Raw genomic sequence first — 20,632 nt, 5'->3', positions numbered from 1 at the left:
GAAAGACTTTCATGAGCTATACATGTGGACAGCTACATGAGGATGGAGAGAAAAGAGTAGTTAAGGAGCGGGGTCACGAAAAAAGCACAATTAGCTGGGCTTCATGGTGACAAAGCAATGTCTTCTTCCCCTGTCTGCTTCCGGTCTCTGTTCCCCATTCTATTTCTGCGAGGCGGTCTTATCCATGAAAGAGAGATCGTCAACTTCAGCAAAAACGTGTTACAGTGACAAGGCAGCCATCAGAAGCCATGTTCCATGACATTGTAGTCACATTCTCATGTAGCATGTTTCGATTGGTTCTGCTGCATGTCGTCATTGGGCAAGTGAAATGGGAAAGCGAAAAACCGGGAAAATTAAGTTGAGGGCATTAACTGTCCTAATTAGGTTGTTTCTTACAGGCTTTCATAGTAATTTCTCGTTTAAAAAGGTCTCTTTTAGGAACATACAGGCATTTCTAAAGGTCCATCACGCATCTTAAAGCTTTCCTTTTTTTAATAATTGTCATATATATTAATAATCAGACCAAACTTTGGGCATTTACTGCCACCTATGTATTTTAATATTGTTAAGGTTTATTTACAAAGTGGTTCTGCTCCTTAGCCTGATGTGCTAACCAAGATATAGCGAGCTTCCTCTTCTTCCACTTCTATTCCGGAGAACATCTTTTTGCACTTCCTTGTTCTCTTCTGTTCGCATGCCTGACATTTCCCCCTTCGCAGACGAAGCCCCTGGGCTGTCAGTCAGAGTCCCGAGCGAGAGTGGCAGCGCTTCATTCTTGCGACATGAACTACCTGTGTTTTCCGAGAGGGGCGACCTTGTGAACATTGGCGAGACACGACGTAGTTCAACTCATTGATGCGTTTGAGCACAATAAATGGGCCTATGTAGTGCGACAACAGCTTCTGGGACAAACCACGCTTGCGGAGAGGTGTCCAGAGCCACACTAAGTCGCCGGGAAGGTAGGAGACATCCTGATGCCGACGATCGTAGCGCTGCTTAGAGTGGTCCTGCGAGGCCAGAGTGCGTAATCGGGTGGGTGACCCGAAGAGCCTCTTCAGCGCGGCAGAGGGTGCTCGAAACAGACGGCTCGGTGTCGAGAGAGAACGGCAAAATGGTGTCAAGAGAACGTCGAGGCGGACGGGCATAGAGGAGGAAAAATGGACTATAGGAAGTTGTCTCATGCTTCGAGGTGTTATAGGCGTAAGTAATGAAAGGAAGCACGTCATCCCAGTTCTTGTGCCGCGAGTCAACATACATCGCAAGCATGTTTGTCAGTGTCCGGTTTGTACGTTCGACGAGGCCATTTGTCTGGGGATGGTACGGCGTAGAGTGACGCAACTGGCAAGTACAATAGCGCAGAAGCTGCTCCACAACATCTGCCGTAAACTGGCGGCCTCGGTCACTGATAATTACACGAGGAGGCCCATGACGGAGGACGACAGTGTGGAGAAGAAAGAACGAGACGTCAGCGGCGGTGGCGGAAGGGATGGCGGCAGTTTCACAGTAACGCGTGAGATGATCAACGCACACGATGACCCAGCGATTGCCTTTGGACGAGCGGGGAAACGGGCCTATGAGGTCAACACCTACTTGCTCATATGGTGTGGTCGGTGGTGTCACCAGATGTAAGTGGCCCGGCGGAGAAGTCGTGGGGAGCTTGAACCGCTGGCACTGCACGCAGGAGTTCACGTAACGCTGAGTCGTTCGACGCATATTTGGCCAGTAGAAACGTTCCTGGGATGCCACTGTAATGCTGGCAAATGTTGATTTTTTCTTGGACTCCACAGCCCTGACATGGTTTGAGAACCATGAAGCGTCCTTAACGAGCTGGGAGCGTTTTGAAGAGGAGATTAGAAATTGTTTCGGGGATACCACAGCAAAACGGAAATGCGCTGAGCAGACTTTATTCCAGCGAGCCCAAGGGCCTGGTGAAATATGCACAATGTACATAGAAGAGGTCCTAAAGCTCTGCAAGGCGGTGAATCCGAGCATGTCTGATGAAGACAGAGTTGGCCACCTCTTAAAGGGCATCGCGGTGGACGTATATAACTTTTTAATTACAAAAGAAAACTTAGATTCTCCCACGGCCGTGATCAAGCACTGTCGTACGTTCAAAACTTTAAAGCTGCGTCGCATAACCCCGAAATTCGGCCGTCTGCCTAACGTGACCACTGTTGCAAGCGTGGATTCTCACGAGCATTCACATGAGCCTCCGCATTTGGCCGACATGATTCGCCAAATTGTCCGTGATGAGCTCTCCCGCCATCAAGATGTCAACTGCAGTGCAATCCCCTGTGACACCTGCTCCCTGCAGGCAGCTCCCATCCAGCGCTCTTCTTGGCGTTCTACCGCTCCTCCTCCCATCCGTGATCACCGAAACGACTCATATGGCCCTGCTCCCCCAGCTCGTACCCACTACAGGGCGCCACCTCCTCCGCAACAACCCCAGCGGCTGGACTTTGCTGATCGCTTCGATCCTGTTACCGAGGACTATTATTTGGACCGTGCTCGTGAACCACCCGTCTGTTACCGCTGTGGTATGCTTGGCCACATATCCAGATTCTGCCGCCACCGGAACCTGCCACCACGCTACCAGCGCCAATGGTGGAATCGCCGTTCTACCGTGAGTCCAGAAGTCCGTGACCCGACCTATCCCCCTCCTTCGGGCTCCTACCACTACGTACCACCACGCAACGACTCACCAGTTTCTGTTCGCATGCCTGACAATATTTATTTATGAAGAAAATAACATTATAGAAATTTCCTTAGATTTAGTATGTGCAGTGGACCTTTTTGAAATGTGTGTATGTTCATAAAAAGAGGTCTTTTTTAATGAGAAATTACCATGATGGCCTGTAAGAAATGGCTGTGTTATTTTGCCATATCTTCTCTTCCCGGTGAGATATTTGAAATGTACATGCATATTTGAAATCTGCATTCGGTTTTGCTATGTTTCAACAAGACATGTTAAAAAATAAAGAGAACGTTTTCAAGGCCCTCATATCCCCCTGTAATTTTTTGATTCCTAATTATAATTGACTCCTGTAATTCATTTTTATTCGGTATCTGCGTGACATAAAGAACTCATCTAAAGTAAGCCTTGCAGAGCCCCTTCAGTGCCATATGCCTCACTGCAGGATGGTGGCAAGCGGCCTGTACCTGAAACACTGGAGAAATTCTGCAAGCTGTGTGATGTGGCGTTCACCTCAGAGATTCAGGCGAAGCAGCACTACGATGGACGTAACCACCAACGGCGCATGCGCGGAGAGCCGCCTCTTCCCAAAGGGTTCTACAACCCGGCTACCGGGCGCTGGCAAAGGCAGTAAGTGTTGCAGCTCTTTCCCTCTTTAAAAACATAGCCTTCTTGATGCTTGAAGGCGGCCTTCTGGAGGTCCTGAGGAGTGTGTGTGATGCTTGCAAACGCATCGAACATTGCATTTCTTGCTTGCTTTGTGGATTTCGTTCCGTGTGTGTACGAGTGCGCAGTGCCTTTCACGATGTGTGTTCACATCTGCATTGAATGAAAAGAACAATGTGTCAAAGCATTGGCTGACTGATCACGTTAGTCACTTCACGGCAAGGTATTGAACGTGGTAAGTTCAGTCTGGCTAGGTATTGAAAGGTATATTGTGCTGCGAAGTCGATTACGGCTAGGCTTCTATTATTGCCAGATGAAGCGCAGAGCATGGATAACCGGGATCGGTTCCTGTACATCGCGCTGCATGTCTCGAGCCTGTATTTCTACCTATATTTAAGCAGAGAGCAGGACTTTTGCGGAGATTTACGTATTGTGTAGCATGTGGTCGGGGAGTTCTGAAGGCACTGCCAATCAAATGAGCATTTTTGCTGTTCACATAATGTGTGTAATGTATGTCTGCAGACACAAGGGGCCATTGTCAAGGAAGTGCATGGCTTCCCTCATCATTGGTAGTGTGCAAAAGTTTATGGCTTTTCAAACATGCTTACAATTACTGCTCCTGGTTGCCTTTCTAACCTCATGCTTTTTTGAGTCCAGTTCACTAAGCAGGAAAAGATGGGAGTGAAGCACCTACGCTTGCACAGGCTTTCATTATTCACAAAGCTGTAACGATTGAGGACTGTTGCTGTAAATGGCTGAATTTTCATGGAAACCTTTTTTTTTCGTGTGTGTGTCTTCTAGGAATGGTGCTCAAATCACAGAAATTTGTCCCATGAATAATTTGAGCAGAATTTGGCAGAAGAGATGCTGCTATGGTTAGTAATTTTATTTCCATTTGCAACTGGAAGTGAAAAACATGGCGATTGTCCCTGTGAATGAGTTCCCTCTCGGAAGAGGATGTGCGGTCACTTTGATAAACAGCTGTCCTTGTTCTTCACTGCCGATTCATTCAGTGGGTGCTGTTATGTAAGTTATATCTGTTATATCAGGGCAATCTTTGTGTCTATTTAGCCAGGTTTTCATTTATTTACTGGAACCTGGTGACAAACATGGAAGACACGAGAGGTTTTGACAGTCTTCAGGGTCAACCGCTGCATACTATATTGTCTTTTATCTTACATTCTGCACAATTCGAGCTTCGGTTTGCGCTGTTAAAGCTGGGCATGAAATACTCTGAATCTGGGGAGTTTGCAAACTGAAAAGTAATCTAGTAACGTTGGTGGCGGGGGTAGGTGATAAATCCGTAAGCCCTGTTCCCTCTCTTGAGCATTGTGTACGTGCGTGTGCAGGCCTCCTCCGGGGATGGCCATCAAGCCTGCACAACCACGGAAGCCGTCGTCTGTAGGCAACCCTTTCTTTTGTGAGCCGTGCAACACTTCACTGACCTCGGAGCAGCAGCTGCAGTCGCACCTGCAGGGGGCTAAGCACAAGGCACGCGTGGGTGGCCTGGCCGCTGCGGTCACGGCGCAGGTGGTGACGGCCAATGAAGCCGTGGCTATGGGTGCAGTGGCCGCTGCTAGAGGCCACCAGCCATTTGTGGCATTTGTGCCCGGGCCCGCTATGACTCGTGTGTCTCCTTGTGGTGAGTTTTTTCCCTCCCTCTTCTGGTGGTTGGGGGCTTGATCGTTAGAGCTGGCGCATTGATTGAGCCCTACTTTTGGTGCGCGAGCACTAGGCGTATCGCCTTGAAAAAAGCCAGGCTGTACGGCCATGAAGCCTGCGAGTGGCGCTAGTAAACTAGTCACTTCTGAAACAAGAACTATTGGGGCTGGTCCTTGGTCATCATAGCTCCTCAGGATAGGAGTGCCACGTCCAGGTCACCAAATCATGGCTAGTACAGACTTGCGTACTAACACCATACGAGATCTCTGCAGGGTCACCTAGCGCAGTCTGGATTGCTTGTGCAGCTCACCAGGAGTGGTGTCAGGGGCACAGTACATGGCGAGTGTATGGTTTGATCGCGTGCCAGTCGCATACCTGTCAGCATTGATGCTAGTTTCTTCTGCTGTCCCTAGATGGTGCAGCATGCAACTGTGTGGGCAATTCAAATGTACTTTAGGTGCGGGCGATTCAAACAATAAAAAATATTGCATCTCTTGGAAGTTCTTTCCTGCTCGTTTACTCATCTTGAGCCATGTGAACTTAAATTTTTTTTTTTTAACCAGCCGTGCTAGTCTACATTTTTATGAACTGCCATTAACTACCATTATACCTCATTCAACACTAGCATTTTTGAAAAATAGACAAGTAGGATAGCGTTCTTTTTTTTCTAAAAGAAAATTAAATTAACCAGGTTTTACCAACCACTACAAGGCCTGTTTGTCTCGGGTGTGTAGCACTAATGTTTAGGCATTAATTGTGGTAGGAAAGCAGAGTTTTTCAGAAACAAACTGTGCTACTGTTAACCGTGCAGTGTTATGGCACAGTGTCAAGTTCGCGGAGCAAGTCTTCGCAGTTTGGCATGCTGCCAAGATCACCCATTGTATACTTGCAGACCACTTTTTTGTGGCTGTGTAATGGTGTTGCTACCCCAAGTAGTTCTGGCAACAGCGTGTAGCTAGGTTTGAATACCAATGCGTAAACTATAGCTGCTATCGCTGCCAGCCAGCGTTCTCAGATAGAGACAGTTGGAAAATTGTGCTGGCGTGCCGCGCTCCGAAGTGGGCCCAAACAATCGCTGGTCCGGCGTGAGTTGATCGCAAAGTGACCGGAGCGCCCCTACCCCCAGCTGCGATAGATGGGTGAGGCCATAAGCTAAAATATACTCGGGCAGAGATTTTAAATGCTACTAACACTCTTCTTTCAACAGTGGAACGAAAAATAAAACTGTTTAAAAACACAAACACAGTTTTATTTTCCGTCGTGTTGCTGAAAGAAGAGGGTTAGTAGCATTTAAAATTACCGCCTTACCCATGCACAGCAGTGGAGGGGGAGGGGCGCCGTAGTCGCTTTGAGATTGGCTGGCGATCGTTTCGACCACTCCGAAGTGACAGGTTGTCTGTAGTGTGGAGTGCTGTTTGAACCTTTACATGGACCCACTCTGGATCGAGTCCGAGTCAACCAGTTGGAAGGCCCAAATTTTCAACTTGCGCCCCGCTGCAAACCTGGCGCATACCACCTCAGCTGCTGCCTTTGAGCGCCTGAAGCTTGTTCGCAGTCTCGCCTTCCGGGTAGGCTGTGACCCTCAGTACGTTCTGAGCAGGGATAGGCTATACTCCGTCTCATACATCAAGTGCAACACCGCCAATGCTACAGGTCTTGTTTGCTTTCTTCGCATCCGCGATGAAAAATAGTGCCTGCTCTTGACAAGAGGAAATAATAGTTATTTTGTCTGCAAGCTTAATACATCCTACATTTGCCATCAACTTCATAAAGAGCACCTTTTTTAGGGAGAAAAGATCGGATTCGGTGAATTTGTATGCTTTTTATGTCGTTTTCATCGGTGTCGCGTTTTCGCTGCCCCGCAACCTTGCCAGCTGTGCCACTAGATAGTGCTGGCGGTGCCCTCTGTGCTGCGCGTCTCATTTTGAGAAAATGGTTCTTCGGTGCGCATTTTTTCTATAAGATCCGCACTGCGAAGATGTCTAGGCATGCGAAGCAAGTTATTGCAAACGTGTATGCTCAGAATAGAGCCCGTTTCCGCAGGAACCACTCGGCTACAAAACGAGCGCGTAGTGATACACTCATTTTTTTTTTCTTGCAGACTACTTGCGTAGGTTTCGCTGCGTTGCACCTGATGTATGAAACGGAGTATAGTCAGCTATAGAAAGAAGGGTAGAATACCCACCGACGCATAGGGCACTAAATAAGAGCCAAGAAAGCATCTGGAGGCGCTTACAAACAAGGCCTTTTCCGAATCCAGCTACACTTAGCCATTGATAGCCATATCAGTTCTCAGGTAGACGTAAACTATGTCAGGATAAGGCAGATCTGGTATCTGGTGTATAGAAAATATAGATCAAGAGACAAAAACAGAACTTTGGGAGACACTGCTGTTAAAGCTCCCTGGATCCAAGGACTCCAGGCCACCATGTAGGGGAATAGGAGACTTCTTTATCTGTTGGATATTAAAGTTTTTACCAGCACCACATGAAGCATTGAAGCAAGCCAAAAAGCTTTAACTGCAAGTATGGTGTGGCTTAAGAGGATTAAATGCATTGAAAATACAGTAAAATCTCGGTGATACGAATTTCGGGGTGATACGAATTCGCAAAATTCCCCGGCCAGAGTGCATTGTGTACAATGTGCAAAATTTTGGATGGTTCGAACGCGCGAACTGCGACCGCAATCTCGAGCACTACGCACTGCCCGCACATCGTTGACTTCGCGATGGCCAGCCGCCCTGTATGTACGCATCACGAGCAGTTTGCGGTGAAGCGTGGTCCGCACCTCGCCGACGTCGCAATTTTCTGTCGGGCTCACGCTGCGAAAAGCTTTCAGCGGCACGTGGCCGACAAACCGCAGACGTCGCAGTCACCGTAGCTGGTGGCGGCGTACGCGGCAGGTGCTCACGGACCGGACAATCGCTGGCGCCGCGATCGTGATCCGCGAGCAGTTTGCGGCGTCGTGCGGCCCGCCTGTCGCCATCTCCAGTCGTGCTGTACGCGCCGCGAGAAGTACGCGAAGGCGGGCGGATCGCACATCACTGGCATCGCTATCGTTTTCCACGCCGCAAAAGGTTTGCAGCAGCACGTAGCTGTGAGTAGTAGTCGGCAGCGCACGTGGCGGCGGTACTGGAGTACTGTAGCGGCGGGCGTGTACGGGCCGCAGATTGTAGACTTCGCGACCGCTAGGCGCGCTGTACGCATTGCAAGCAGTCTGCGGCGCCGCGCGGCTGGCACGTCGCTATCTCTTGTCGTACTGTACGCGCCACGAGAAGTCCGCGGAGGCACGCGTCCCGCGCGTCGCCGACATTGCGATCGCCCGTCGCGCTGTGTGCACCGCGAATGGCAAGCTGTGACCGCGCGACTGTAGTAAACCTTCTCGGACGTAAACAGATTTGCGCGACTGCCTTTCCCATTCTTCTGTATTACTTTCGTTCGTTTTTATGATACAAATTTTTGGATGATACGAGTTTTTTCGCGACCCCGTGAGATTCATATCACCGAGGTTCTACTGTATAGCCAACCAACCAAAATTCTGAAATATGTTTGAATTGTTCGAGCTGAATATCGCAAGTCTACTCTACGTGACCGTGGCTACGTAACACTATTCATACGACGCTATTGAAACAGCAAAACCATACCCTCTCAGTTAAGGTTTCTTTCGCGGTAATAGATTTCTTTGCCCAGTGGTATTGCAGCTGCTGCTACATTTGAATAAATTCTGTATATTAACTTTTGTGCACAGTTAAAGTTGCGTAATTTTGTCTTGGATTTTTATTTTTTATTTCTAATTTATTCAAGGAGTGCAAGTTTCACACGTGACTCTAATCTTGTTTGTAGTGGCTGGTTGACGATGTGTATCTAGCAATGTCATCTTTTATCTGTAATTACAAGACTGTAAGCCACACATCAGCTATGTCAGTGAGGGTTGGGGGCTGATGGGCCGCTTGCTGCAGCTTTTCCCGTTAGCCTCCCCGTTTCCTGCAAATAAAGATTTTGTGAAATATTTAACCATTTAACTGTCAGTCTCACTTTGAAAAAATGTAGTTTGGCATTTCTCGGAACAAGGTCTGAATAGTTTTTTTCACCATTTGCAGAATTCATTTGGAATCTGTGTTGCCTTTAGCACGAAAGAAACTTCAAACCATACGGTCTGTAGACAGCCATGGAATAATTAACAGTCTTCTTCTTTTTTCTGGGTACTTCGTATTTTTGTACCTTAGCGCGAGGAGGAAGCAACAGCGGCTTTTACCCAAATACATGAGCGTTTCGAAGCCTTCGAACTGATACTGATTCCAGATTTGTGCCTCTGTTACTTCACATACATACAAACATAGTTGTGAAAGACCGCCTAACATAGATATTGTTATGTGGCACACCGTGAAAGACCGGTGCGTTGAGCCAATCGAAGACGTGAAGCGACTTGATCGGCCCGACGAAGTCTGCGCTGAGGATGTTGAGAAAAGGAGCGGCCATCGAACCTGAACTAGTATGTGCGACACTACTGTGGGAATTCCACCCGTGTATCGCCTTTTGATGGAGATGACATATTCAATCTCGTGCCACAGCCTGGATGTGGCCGCCATGTTGGTAACTCCGCCTAGTCGACAGACGCCAACCCTTCTATGGTTGCCGCACCAGCTGACGTCATGGCTCAACCCTGTGACCTGGGAACCTTCTGCGGGGCTGATGATGATGGTGTGGAGGACTGGCTGGCATTCTACGAGTAAGTCGGCAAGCACCACAGGTGGGACGCAACGCTCATGCTTGCAAATGTCATCTTTTATTTTGACCGGCACTGTGAGACTCTGGTTTGAGACTCTCGAAGACAAGCTGACTTTATGGGACGTGGGCAAGCAAAAGCTTCATGACCTCTTCAGCAAACCGATCGGACACTGACTTGTCGCCAAGAAAGACCTCGCATCTTGCGCCCAAACTTCATCAGACTTGCCCATCACTTTGCATTCAGGATGCTGACCTCTTCCTGTGCTGGGAAGTTTACCAAGCCATGTCCAAGGGCGACTAAGTGGGCCACGTAATGAAAGGTACTGCCGCAACGGCGCCTTCAGCCTTCTCTTTGCAAGGGCTGCTCTACTGTGGAGTGTTCTTCAGATGCGCTGGCATTTCGAGTAGGCCTCATATAAAAATATAAACCCTCACTTTCATTAAGCCATATGAATGTGCCTGCCTGCATGATCTATAAATAGCGCGTCTGACTAGGGACCCAGGGGTCCCTGAGGGTTTGATTGATTCCCATCTCACTGGCTTTCACCTCAAAGGAGCTGCTTGGCCATGTCATGTCGTCTCTCGTGACAACACACACACTGCTGATCATTCATTGCCCAGCCATGTCACCTGCCAGAAGAGTGCTTGAGATTTTTCACTCGTATGCTGACAAAGCAGATTATCTGGAAAATGGGGCCTGTAACGCTGTTGCACAGATAGTTCAGTATATTGTCAATTAAAAATGTAAAGCATGGCAGTGAATGGGGCTATATGCAGCATAGAATTAAAGGTATACTCAACAAATATCCAAGAATATTGAGAAAGCACCACAGTTGCATTCTTAAGACAAGATTACACTAGTAGTACAGACACATAATTAGGGTTAGTTTTGAGCCGATGGCTTTATTTTTGACGTTTTCTGAGTGGCCGCAGGGTCAGAGGCAGCAGCGCGCTCCTGACTGTGACGTCACGTTTACCCTCGGCAACGTCATGGCTATGCAGCCCTGCCGCCTTTGCCCCCGCACCTGAGTTGGTTGACTGGCTACGCGCAGTGTCGGTTCCCCCGCATTGCGCCGTGCACAATGCTGCGGAGCGTGGAATGCTGCAGACAAGGGAGGTCAAGGGGGATGCATACGGTGGGCACGTATTGTGGGCAATTGTGCGCTGGGAGGGAAGGATGAGTTGAGTGCAGTGTGGTTTAAAGCTGCTGCGCGCCGAGTCTGCTCTCCCGTAGGAACACGAGCAGCAGTTTTAGGGCGCATTGCACTTTATTAAAGAAAAAAAAACACGTCTGTCCGCGCGCTTCGTGAGTGCCACGGAGGAAGGGAAAAATGAGCAGGTGTGATCACTCACGATGGGGGTGGCTAGACAAGCATGAGGGAGGCAGGTAAAAGTGACATGATATCCGGTTTTCGCAGAGCTTTCACAGGAGGCCACTAGGTGCGACGATTTGAGAAATATTCATTAGAATACTTACTTTCCGCTCATTTCTGTTCATAAAGTGTGTTGTTTTGGTCACTCTCAATGCAATAGCTACCATCTGCACTAAAAATTTGGGCGGCAATTTTTTTGTTCAGTATCCCTTTAAGAATATGGTGCCTTGTGCTAGGGACGTGCATTCTGCAACGACTTGATGTCCGCTGGTATATTGTTGGGGTGCGCTCAGTGTGTGTCGCTAGGCCCCTTGCCTACCTTGAATTGAAGCAGTCCGCAGGTGATGCCTTGTAACTAGCTGCTGCCTAGCATAAGGGGCCTGTACTCCATCTAAGAATCTGCTTTCAGCACTGAGAAAGGCAGGGGCCACCTGTTCCAATCAGGATTAAGCGCACTATAAAAGGGCTCTTATAGTGAGTATAAAAGCTGAGGACAACGCAGAGAGCTATGGAATGGAACATGGTAGTTATAATGTTAAGAGGTAGGAAGCGTGCAGAGTGGGTCAGAGAAATAACCGAAATTAATTGGATTCTAGTCGAACTTGGGAAAAAAAAATGAGCGTGGGCAGGACTTGCAGTGCGAAGAGAAGATAGCAGATGATTGCTGAGGAAAACAAGTTTGATTCCAAGGGAAGGAAAGCGTAGCAGGGGGCGCCAGAGTCGGATGGGTGGCTGAGGTTAGGAAGTTTGCAGGGGTCAAGTGGGACAGCTAGCACGGGACTGTGTTTCAGAGGAATATCGGAGAGGCGTTTGCCCTGCAGTGAGTATAGTCAGGCTGAGGATGACAATGAATAGGTAATCGTGCTCCTGCGCGCCTCTCGTTCCCTGAATTGGCTGGGCCGACAGCAGAAGTACAATTATCTATTATAGCACACGGGGGCGAAAGGCACCAGGATTGGGCTACGATATGGTGAGTAGGTGCTCAGGGAGAAGCGCTACATGCATGGAAGTGGCTATATATCGGATGATTTGTTTACGAGAAAGGGAAATGCATGCAGTGTCACTTAATTTTTGCATAGGACTTTGAAGGGGATTCTGCAACTGTTCAATATATGCAGTAATTCGATATGTGAGGGTTGGATATATCGAAGGTTGACTGCGATATTTTTTTTTGCGTCTTGTGGTGACTTTGGTGAATTCTACTACCACGCTCATTAGTTGCAAAAAGCCTGCTCTTTAATGGCCAAGGGGTCGTGCAGGCAGAATGGGCTGCACATGCCGCAGGATGTTGAAGAGGGTTAAAAAGGTCACAAGCTGTAAAAGTGGTGTGGAGGCAGTGAAAGAGCTTTGTGGAGCAGGGAAGTAGTACTCAAAGGCCTAGGGCAGAATATGATGACTGTGTAGCCATAAGCCACTGCCCCCCCCCCCCCCCCCCCCCTTCCCCCCCCTCCCCCGTTGTGGTGCAGTGGTTAAAGCGCTCGACTACTGTGCCCAAGGAAGTGGGATCGAATCCTGGCAGCGGCAGCCGGTTTTCGATGGAGGCGAAAAGCAGGGCACTCGTGTGCTGTGCAACGTCAGTGCACGTTAAAGAACACCAGATGGTCGAAATTTCCGGATCTCTCCACAATAGCGTCTCTCATAGGCTGAGTCGTTTTGGGACACTAAACCCCACTAACCAAACCAAACTATAACAAGCCACTGGGAAATGTCCAGTGTGTCTCCAAAATTGAGCGCTACATCATCAGGTCAAGCCTAATCAACCTTTCTTCCTTGACCTCTGGCAATATGGGGAAAGCTCTGTCCTTGTAAAATGTTACTGTAAAAGCCTGCATGCTGCATGGACCCGTGTAAATGTCAGGTGTAATTTGTTGGTAGCAGAAATGCAAAAAGCAGTTCTAGGAAATCTCAGCAAATAGTGATCCTTTTTATCAGGTGCACCCTCTTCCTCGAGTCCCATGTTAGTAGAGAGTTATAGCTAAGCGGATTTGCGTTCCACTCCGCTCAAAGTTTTGAAAACCTGCTCAGCTATAACTCTCTTGTAATGTCTTTCCATAGAAAGTTGCCTTCGGTACCGTTGAATTTTTGACATGTCACATTTCTTGAAAGCCTAACCGACAAACTCTTCAGCGATGTTTGATCTTGTGACCCAACTGTAGAAATGGTTGGAGCAGTGCATTTTGGGTGTCTGGTATCCTTAGTTGCATACTCTCTCCACCTCATCCAATCCATGCGTCAGCCTTTATCGTGATGCCAATGCTTTTAGCAGTTGTCGCATTTAGAGCAGCCGAACACTGCTGTTGTTGCCCTGGCATCATGTGTGGTGTGATTGTATTGTGAACAAGGGTGCTGTGGTGTTGATGTGTTTGACATCATCAGAGGGACACTACTAATAGTCATGAAGAGAGCAAATTAAGTACAGATGCAAGAAAGGCTAAAGATATGCAGACATGCGTTTGTGCATTTACTGAAATGGTGAACTTCTATGTTTCTTTCCGCTTGACGCATGTGGCATTATCGGTTACAGACGATAAGATCTGGTAATTCAGGTGAAAGTGTGGGACTGCAAGGAAGTTTAACAAGTGCTAGGCAAAGAGTGGTTATGCTTCCTGAGGCTGGTTGATGCATTTTCATGGCAGAAATCCTACATCAGCAATATCACACGAGCCATCTTGCATTCTGGTGGCGCTTGACCTTTTTTTTTTTTTTTTTCTTTCTTTTTTTTTTTTTTTTTTTCCGGACTGTTTTGCAGGGACCTGTTGAATCTGGAGGCCGTGTGTTGTTCCTTGGCAATCTTGGTGACTGCCTGCTCCTGAAGTCATCACCTCCACACTCAACCAGCCCCCTTGGAAGTCTGCACGATTATCCATGTTCTTCATTGCCTTTTCTTTTTTTTTTTGTTTTGTCGATTTCTTGATTATGGCATCGTAGAAGTTGCATTGGTACTCACTGACTGATGAAACTGAGTAAGAGTAATAATTATGCAGAGCCTCATACCTTTCCAGGCAGGCTTTGGCTTCAATATTATTTATTTTCTTTTTTTTTTTGTACGATTTCTTTTTCACTTCTTGCGGGTATGGCCTTGTGTTTGGCGGATTCAGGAGCCTTTTAATCATATTGACAACCTGCTTTCATTGAAAGCATGAACTTTGGGTTCAGGAGAGGAGTTTTTAGTTTTGACATTTGCCGTAAGCTTTTTTATTGAGGCAAGTCAGTTCCAGAGCTTTGTCACGGTCGTTATTAGAATGGTGTGATGTATTGTTGCCCAAAGACTTATAATTGCCCGAGGCAATGACTCCTGTGTGGTGATGACCCCCCCCCGCATATTTGCATCTTGGCCTTAATGGCTACTTCGTGGGTACAAGAATCACTACAGGTTTCACTGCATTGTTGGTGTACATTTTGTGTTATCACACATAATTTCAAGAGCCAATGTCTTTTTTTTTTCCTCTTCCACAACTTGGGGGCAGCCATACAGTTGATTGTAATCACTAATGCCTTTGCATACATTTTCAGTATCACTATTCATAATTTGGCCATTGCAACATTTAAACCTTTGTTCATAGATCACACTGCTTGTATATGTGGACATTCTTTATTTTTGTCATTCAAATTGCCATATCATTTTATTGAGACCTTTACAGTTTATTCTGATTGCCGCCAGTGTCATGTCTTCTCTTTAAAGTGTACTGTCTATGGAGCTTATTTTTTTATAATATGAGTGTGAATGAGTTTGTGTGGGCACCATGTTTTTGGCTTCCCAAAGAGCTGCCTGCATTTTCTTGATTATTACATCTGTCATATCTTGTACTAGCAGGACCTCTTGGGTCAGACTTGTTGAGATTTTTGTCTCAGTAGCTTAGTGTCGTGCTTTGAAGAGTGGGACCTGTTGGTTTGAGAATTTTTGATCAGTTTTATGTCTGTCCCTGACATAGTGCATTAAATGTACTCTATAATAGCCTGATTGATTGCCTGTTGAAATGCAGCCGTGGTTCTTCTGAGCTTTCACTTGGTTGTTTGTTGATCTGACATGTGCACTTTGTCCTGCTCCTGGCAGTTGTATTTTCACCGGGACGAAATCTTCTGGTCATATTTGGTGTGAAAAAGTGTGTGTGTTGCTGCGCAACACGTTTTGAGGCATTAGTTTTTGTTTATCTCTGCCTTTCTTGAGTCATAAAGTGCAAGGTTGTGGTGGTTTTGTGATGTTTGATTTCCCTGGTCAGGTCGGGTTGGAGTGTCAGAGCTTCTATTTTGTCTGCCATTTGCTTTTTTCTGTTTTGTTTTAAGGAAGGTTTGGTTGGTTGGTTTGCTGTTCTGTGATAAGATGGACTCTGGCTCTTGCTTGTGCTGCGGACAGGGCTTCTGATTGCAAGCTTTTCCTACACATATGTTGACAAGCTCTTTGGCTGGCTGGGGTAACAGCATGAATGAATTTTGGCATATCATACTGAACTATTTCTTGACCTTGAATTGAATTGACCTTGAATTTGACCTTGTTCTATTACATGGTCGTAGATAATCTATCTTTGCATGCGTAATGGGGTGAGTCATATGCCCGTATACTTAGTTACTATGTGTATATGTGCCAGTTAGTTATACATCGTTCTGTGCTATAGTGCATTTACAGCCTCGGCAATGACTGCGCTGCCTGATTTTTGGTAGTGAAAGAAGGCCGATCAGGTATGATTGCAGTGGGGTGGTGACAACTTTATAATGAATGTCACCTGGCTCTAGGGTGTTGAGTTGCCATCATTCTCCTGCAGTTTTACGGTTACGAGAGCATAAAGCCAGCTTATTGCCCGACACGTAATGCTGCAAAGAAGCCCTGTTTGTCAAATGAGCTCAGGGTATGGGAGGCTCGTTTTGTGATATAGGTTAACCCAAGACCTTTTATGACAATTGGCCTTTTTTTGGCCTTTGCTTGCCGCTGGTTCTGTTTGCGAGAGCAGCGTTCTGTTTTCTTTTGAGGCATGCTAGTATTACTGTTAGTGTAACTATTGTGCTTTCTACATGCATGTTATCCTTAGCTTACTGTTTTTTGGCCTGTGCACTTCCCGTGTGTGTTGTTGTAGGGTGTGGTGGATCGCTTCATATTATGGACAAAGCTGAAAAGCATTGTAATCCTGTTAGTGGGAAATAGCGCATGTATATACTGCACAGGGAGTAGGGCAGTAAATGTTTTGTTTGTTACTGCTACAACTGTAAGAACTGTTTCTCTTTGCTTGCGAAATATGGGGGAAGAAATCACAGCGATGAGTTTGGTGCTGCTATATATTGTACTCCTGGTAGCTGCCATGTTTGTTGCTTTGCCTGAGCCCCTGTTGTTGATTAGAAAGTTAAGCTTACATAGAGTGAGGTTGCACGAAAAGTTGCCACATAGATTCAAGCAGGGCTTTTAGGTTTTTCTAAGGCAAACAGCTCACTTGGAGTTGTGAGGACGATGAGCTTCTGTGTTTAATTCAATATGCCCCACTTATTTGATGATGAGCTCGTTGCAGTTGTACTCGTTACATAAGACTGTTTCATTTTCTTTTTTCCTTTGCGATTATGCCTGACCTCACAATACTGTCATGGTGATATTGTTTTCTTGTCTTCCTAGCAGTTCAACGCTTTCAAGGCACAGTGATGTGGTGTTCTTGATTTTGCCAAATTTGGATCACTGTTTTACAGAAAAAAGTTCTTAGCAGAGGCAGCAGCAGCATTTAAGTGTCAGCTATCCGCGCAGTGGTTACAGCGCTCGACTATTGTTCCCAAGGACGCGGGATCGAATCCCGGCCTCGGCGGCCGCTTTTCGCTAGAGGCGAAATGCAAGGCGCCCATGTGCTGTGCGATGTCAGCGCTCGTTAAAGAACCCCAGGTGGTCGAAATTTTGAGAGGGTTTAGGAGTCCTCCACTACGGTGTTTCTCATAGCCTGAGTCGTTTTGGGACGTTTAACCCCACCTTCTGGAAAAGTGCTTGCAAGTCCTTATAGTTCATTATATTTTTATCTAAATGAAGTTCATTGAGGAGCAGGGAGAGTTGTTGCACCGTGGTTCAGTAGTTTCTTGGAACTTTTGCCTACTACATTTAGCACTGGTGAATTTGCCTCAGCACTTCGGAAAAGTTGGCCATCAAGGCATGTTCATACCTACCGACCATTTGACAGAGCGCTTTAGGATGGCCGAGATAATCAGCGTAGCTCCTGTAATGTGAGAAGAGTTTGAATTTCTTATGTGTGTAGCACCAAGTATTGTTCGCTCCTCTGCATTTTGCTTTCTAGAATAGAGGTATAAGGAGACGCTGTGCATGATTTGGCCTGTAGTTGTTATCTGGGATAAACCAGCTTGATTTGCTTTATGGGGATGACTTAGCTGGCTGTGGCAACATATGTTTGGAATAGATTATGGAGCTTATATATGGGGACAATCAGAGCCAACTGCTGTCAGCTTTTGCTCTGTGTGCAATGGCAAATTGTTCAATCTACAAATATGGTTTGCAGGTGAATTGTAGTCATAATTTCAGAAGTTTTTGCCTTCATTCTGCTGTGTGGCTGTTTTAAAAAAGGAGAGGGTTTAGGATTTCACGAAAATATCGGCTTTTTGTACTGTAGATTTTGAGGTGTGCAGATAAAAGTTGAGCATTTCTCAGTACTGGATTTTTGAGAGATTTTGTGCTGGTTTTGGCAGTGCTATACATCATTCCATTGCATCAGAGCTAGCAGATTCTGTGTGATGTGAACATCTGGAAGAATTTTATCGCGTCTTAGATTCATGAACCATGTTTATTGTGCACAATTTAAGGCATTCGTGTGAGCAAGAGAAAGGGCGTTTAATTAACTTGTCTAATACTTTTTCGAAATGGTCGTTATGACAAGAGTCTGCCATTAAATAGCCTCTCATTGCTTGGTATCCCATGTTGTGCATTAAAACTGCCTTGTTTATACCAGATTTTACTGTCCTGTAACATTCAGAGTATGAGCATCTTCAGCAGGTATGAAAGAAGCTTGCTCTGTGAAATGCATTTTATGATTAGCAGATAAGCTGAACTGTGCTTGCTCAAATCTGAGTTCCGACATTCGGATTGGAGCATTCCACATAGTTGTCGTTATGGGCGATACACAAATAGTACAAGTCGAACTACGCATCCTGTATTGTAAAGTTAGGAAGGTTGCATGAGTGGCTTGTGAAAGCTGTGAATTATTTTCACTGTTTCACTGTATGTCAGCCATTTTCTGAAATTTTAAGCATTTGAAGGCCATGAGGGCAGTGTTAACCTGATTAATTGATTTCGTGTGCCCTACCGGACTTTTAAGGGCACTCCTACGGGCGTGTGTAACACAGGCAGCAGCACCCAAGTGATTCCAGTTTGGTGTTGCTCACATATTTTTGAGACCGTTAAAAGCCTTGAGTCTTTGATGCTAGGGTCACCTCGTTGGGAGTTGCATTGAGTCGTAGAAGCGCGAGCTTTTGTTGGAGTCTGCAGGGTGACAAACTACTCTTGTACGCTTCTTGGCATTGCCAATAGTAATATTTTAGGGGTTAATGCCAGAAACATGTCTAAACCTGGTGACTTGGTTCAAGGGCTTCTCTCTCGTGGCTTCCAAAGGAGCACAGTATAGCTGCCCGTGTGCTGCACATGCCCGTGGTAATGTCACTGCGTGTATTTTGGCGTGGCAGTTGCAAGCTGTATAGGATATATTACACCAGAGGACCAGAACCACTATTTCAAGTATACGTGTAATGGCCACTTTTATTGCGCCTCTGGACGTGTGTGGAAGCAGGTATTCTCTGGCTCTCGCAGAAAAGTATTTTTCCAACCTATCCGGGCAGGACTCATGCTCGTAGTGCGTTTTTCACTTGCAACCCGCCACAAGAGTTTTCAAAGTATACTGACATCGTCAATGTTTCTGCAATCTATATATTCTAGAGGCTAGCGAAATACTCTTTTTCCTCGACTCGTCCGCTCTTTGGGGAGCTGTGCTAAAGAAATGCGGCTTTGTGCCATTGAAGGCGACCTAGAATAGGCTTAGTTCCAAAAGGGCTTTTTTTGACCGAACTGTCTAATATAAGGCCGTCGGGCTCGAAGTGTATTCCACTCTGTTCGCACTTTCTGCATGTCCATGAGCCGTTATTCACCCATGGTATGTCATCCCACTGTGTTTTCTTGTTGCCTTTCCATGCTGGCTGTTTTCACCGTTACTGATGTTGACAGGTCATGTTCCACTCTTTATTGTAAGTGGCATCACCTCGACCGTGGTGTGTGGCAAGAATGCGCTGTGGGTATAAAATGGAAGCAATCAGTTAGGTTGTTGTAGCATATCGTTTACAGCATCTGCCAGTGCACATACAGTGATGGCTTCACTGTGCTTTCTGCACATGCACATTGGTGGTATACACTAATTCTAACATAGCTGCCTATAGTAGTGGCTGTTTCAGGAAATCCTGCCGCTAACATGTAAGAAAAAAAGGCTGTTTGACATAATGGGACTTTGCGGGACATTAATACCAGTGTTGGCAGAGATAAGAAAACAGGTGAACGTGAACTATGTAAATAGTTAACTGGGTTTCAGTAAACTTTGCAGATGTGCGCCTAGTCGTAATTAGAGATGTGTAGCTGGTCATTAATATTAAATAGTTCACGAGCACAGATTATCAAGCAATTTGGTGCACTGCAGTCATGTACTAGCGTGCAGGAACAAGGACAGAGAAAGATATAAACAACACGAGCACTTACTGGCCAACTAAACATTTATTGGTACAGTCTCAGTTATTGTACTTTGCTTCATGATGTCATCCGAAAGAAATGCCGACATCAGGTGGCCACATACAAAAACCTTCATTCTTTGACAGTCAGTGAACTGATGGTGCGCTGACACAGGATGCACCCACTTTTCTAATCAAATTTGTCTCGATTATTTTTCTCATGTTTATATTTATTTCTCTAACATTAGGGGGGGGTCACTAACCTGATGTTTGCATTTCTGCCAGATGATGTGAAGCAGGGCGTATTTATTGTGCGACTGTATCAATATGTTCAGTTGGAAGCTCAATTTGTCCACGTCTTTCTTTGTCCTTGTTCTTGTGTGTTTGTAGGTGATTAGCAATAGTCATGTTTCATTATTTTAAAAAATCATTTATGCCTACTCAGACCATGTCCATCAACAACATCACTTCGTGGTGCATGTGCTACATGACCTTCCCTGCCACGCATGAGCCAGAGGGGCGGTCGTAGCCTGGGTTATAGCTAGGCGTTGCAAAGGTAGTCCGCCATCATTTGGCGCATTTTGGTAGGCATCGTTCAGAGCACGATTTTCACAAAGCGCGGGAAATTGATATAACTGGCCGAGCCACAGTACGAAGGCTGACTTGATTTTGAAATTCTAAATACTGGAATGGATGTTGATATTGATCAGCTACAAACTTCCGAATTCCAACCAGGCGTTTATAACCTGATAGTTACAAAGGGTACTGTTAATGTTAACTGGCTGTATATTAAAATATTGTTTCTAATGCCTAAAACAAAGCTATTTTTTGGT

At 46.2% G+C, this 20,632-nt stretch overlaps 1 protein-coding gene across 2 annotated transcripts in view; it reads left to right on the top strand.

Moving 5' to 3' along the window:
• Positions 1 to 18,044, top strand: part of LOC146197311 (uncharacterized) — a 55,260-nt gene extending 37,216 nt beyond the window's left edge. For both annotated transcript variants that reach the window (XM_084599136.1, XM_084599137.1), the window contains exons 4-6: positions 3,138 to 3,322; positions 4,708 to 5,000; positions 13,870 to 18,044. In XM_084599136.1, the coding sequence (XP_084455262.1) occupies positions 3,138 to 3,322; positions 4,708 to 5,000; positions 13,870 to 13,880 (489 nt within the window). In that variant the 3' untranslated portion in view covers positions 13,881 to 18,044. The remainder of the gene's footprint in view (positions 1 to 3,137; positions 3,323 to 4,707; positions 5,001 to 13,869) is intronic.
• The last annotated feature ends 2,588 nt before the right edge of the window (positions 18,045 to 20,632 follow it).

Source organism: Amblyomma maculatum, chromosome 3 (assembly GCF_055883805.1).
Source record: "Amblyomma maculatum isolate TAMU_Amacu chromosome 3, ASM5588380v1, whole genome shotgun sequence".
Taxonomy (NCBI): Eukaryota; Metazoa; Arthropoda; class Arachnida; order Ixodida; family Ixodidae; genus Amblyomma; species Amblyomma maculatum.
The sequence above is the reverse complement of the archived record's forward strand: the minus strand, read 5'-3'. Positions and strand labels throughout refer to the sequence as shown.